Source organism: Cricetulus griseus, chromosome 3, assembly GCF_003668045.3.
Source record: "Cricetulus griseus strain 17A/GY chromosome 3, alternate assembly CriGri-PICRH-1.0, whole genome shotgun sequence".
NCBI lineage: Eukaryota > Metazoa > Chordata > Mammalia > Rodentia > Cricetidae > Cricetulus > Cricetulus griseus.
In genome coordinates this window covers 60,524,361-60,527,217 of record NC_048596.1, presented here as the reverse complement: position 1 = coordinate 60,527,217, position 2,857 = coordinate 60,524,361, and the positions used below count along the sequence as shown (strand labels likewise).

The following is a 2,857-nucleotide window of genomic DNA, read 5'->3' as shown; positions in this document are numbered from 1 at the left end:
ACTCAACCCCATGCTCAAAATGAGGGAGGAACAGATGTCCTCTTGATCCAAATCTACAGATTCTATGTGGAAAATCAAATGTAAATAATATATATGTGGTTTCCCAATAGTGTGCTACAGACAACAAGGGGCAAGAGGCTTCCATGAAGGAAATACATCCACTGCTTCCCTTTCAGACAGAAGAGAAGTTTGAGATGCTCAAGTTTGGAAACAAGACTTTGAAGTGCTAAACAGATATTTTCTAAGAAGCCAACAGACACAGTTGTGAAACAAATACATTCCATTAAAATGTTAAGTCCCAACCAAACAATGGTGACAGAGTTTGTGCTGGAGGGATTCTCAGAGCACCCTACTCTACAATTTCTCCTGATAGGCTGTTTCCTGACCCTCTACACAGTGGCTCTAATAGGCAACACTGTGATCATTGCTTTGGTCACCTCCAGCACTGGGCTGCACAGTCCCATGTACTTTTTCCTGTGCAACCTGGCCACCATGGATATTGTCTGCACCTCCTCTGTGCTGCCCAAGGCGCTGCTGGGCCTGGTGTCTGAGGAAAACACCATCTCCTTCAAGGGGTGCATGGCACAGCTCTTCTTCCTTCTGTGGTCCTTGTCTTCTGAGCTGCTGCTGCTCACGGTCATGGCCTATGACCGCTATGTGGCCATCTGCCATCCTCTGCACTACACCTCTAGGATGAGCCCACACCTGTGTGGGGCCCTGGCTTTGGGTGTGTGGTCCATCTGTGCTCTGAATGCATCTGTCCACACTGGTCTGATGACACGGCTGTCATTCTGTGGCCCCAAGGTCATCACCCACTTTTTCTGTGAGATCCCCCCACTCCTCCTGCTCTCCTGCAGCCCCACATATGTGAACAGTATTATGACTCTTATGGCAGATGCCTTCTATGGAGGCATCAACTTCTTCCTCACCCTACTCTCCTATGGCTGCATCATTGCCAGTGTCCTGCGCATGCGTTCTGCTGAGGGCAAGAAGAAGGCCTTTTCCACCTGCTCATCCCACCTCATCGTGGTCTGTGTGTACTACTCATCTGTGTTCTGTGCCTATATCAGTCCTGCTTCCAGCTACAGCCCAGAAAGGAGCAAAGTGACTTCGGTGCTGTACTCAGTCCTAAGCCCAACCCTGAACCCCCTCATCTACACCCTGAGGAACAAGGATGTCAAGCTCGCCCTGGGGAGACTCTTGTCCTCTTTCTCTCATTAGGTGAGAGGTGCAGGTTGTTCCTACACATGCTTTCCTGGGAACAGCTTCCTGCAGATGAGGTGGACCTGTTGCTGCTTTAGAAAACCATTCTCTAGTGCAAGGACTGGACAATTCCATTTACTGTAACCCCAAAAACAAGATTCTTAGAGGTGATGTAAACAAAACACTCAAGCTTTATTTCCTGATAAACACAATCCATTTCAAAAGTAATTAAAGTTTATCTAAATGGAGATCCCCTGTGCCTAGACTGGAAGTTTTCAGTGGGTGACAAATGTGACAGTCACAAAATAAAACCCTTTCATCCTGTGCCACCCTCTAAACATCACAGGGCTTTGTTTCAGAACTATGGCTTAGAATCTAAACTTCATAAGGAAACTTGAGGGACAAGCAAGGCCACAGTGTCTAGGGAAGACCAAAGCTGAGTGGCTTGGGTTCTCCATTTCACAGCTTCCTCCTGAGCTGTGGAAGTCAAAGTTGATGTGGAGAATGCAGAAATCTATGGAGCAGAGATAAAGTTTAAGTTTCAAAAATGACCTCACATACGTGAGTCCAGTTTACTTATGACAATGATGACAATTGAACTCCAGGGAAAGATTAATTTCCAACAATGTGTTTTGGGGAAACTAGAAGAATGTCTTAAATGCGAAGGGTGAAATGGAATTCTTTCTCCACACTATGAATGAAAATCAACAAAAACTAGATCATAGACAAAAACACTACTAAAAAACTTCTATATTAGAAGTTTTATATTAGAAACTTTTATATTAGAAACAAGCTTATTTTACATAACAATCACAGTTCCCTCTTCCTCCCCTCCTCTTCTGTCCCCAACAACTCCCTATCCTATCCCCTTTCTGCTCCCCAGGGAGGGTGAGGCCTTCCATGGGGATTTTCAAAGTCTGTCATATCATTTGGTGCAGAGCTTAGACCCTCCCCTGTGTGTCTAGGCTGAGAGAGTATCCTTCTATGTGGAGTCCATTCATATACTAGGGATAAATACTGATCCACTACCAGAGGCCCCATAGATTGCCCAAACCTCCAAACTGACATCCATGTTCAGGGAGTCTGGAACAGTCCTATGCTGGTTTCCCAGCTATCACTCTGGGGTCCATGAACAGCCCCTTGTTCAGGTCAGCTGTTTCTGCAGGTCTCTCCAGCCTGGTCTTGACCCCTTTGCTCATCACTCCTCCCTCTCTGCAACTGGATTCCAGGAGTTCCACTCAGTGTTTAGCTGTGGACGTCTGCTTCTGCTTCCATCAGCTAGGGGATGAAGGCTATAAGATGACATTTAAGTTAGTCATCAATCTCATTATCAGGGATGACATTTAAGGTAGCCTCTCTACTGTTGCTTAGATTGTTAGTTGCTGTCATCCTTGTAGATCTCCAGACATTTCCCTAACGCCTGATTTCTCTTTAAACCTATAATGGCTCCCTGTATTATGGTATCTCTTATCTTGCTCTACTCTATTCTTCCCCCAACTCAACCTTCCTGCTCCCTCATGTCTTCCCCACCCCTCCCCTTCTCCCCTTCTCATTCTCTTAGCTCCCTCTCCCTTCCCCTATGCTCCCAATTTGCTCAGATCTTGTCCCTTTCCCCTTTTCCAGGGGACCATGTATGTTTCTCTCAGAGTGCTCC

At 46.1% G+C, this 2,857-nt stretch overlaps 1 protein-coding gene across 1 annotated transcript; it reads left to right on the top strand.

The window, feature by feature from the left end:
- Positions 1–267: 267 nt before the first annotated feature.
- LOC100772515 (olfactory receptor 13A1) lies at positions 268–1,221 on the top strand. The gene has a single exon (XM_027409210.2). It carries the CDS (start codon positions 289–291, stop codon positions 1,219–1,221), a length of 933 nt encoding a protein of 310 aa, XP_027265011.1. The 5' UTR covers positions 268–288.
- Positions 1,222–2,857: the final 1,636 nt, after the last annotated feature.

Bases quoted from the DNA above. Each gene is read 5' to 3' on its own strand.
- LOC100772515 (XM_027409210.2), top strand. From the start codon at position 289: ATGTTAAGTCCCAACCAAACAATGGTGACAGAGTTTGTGCTGGAGGGA.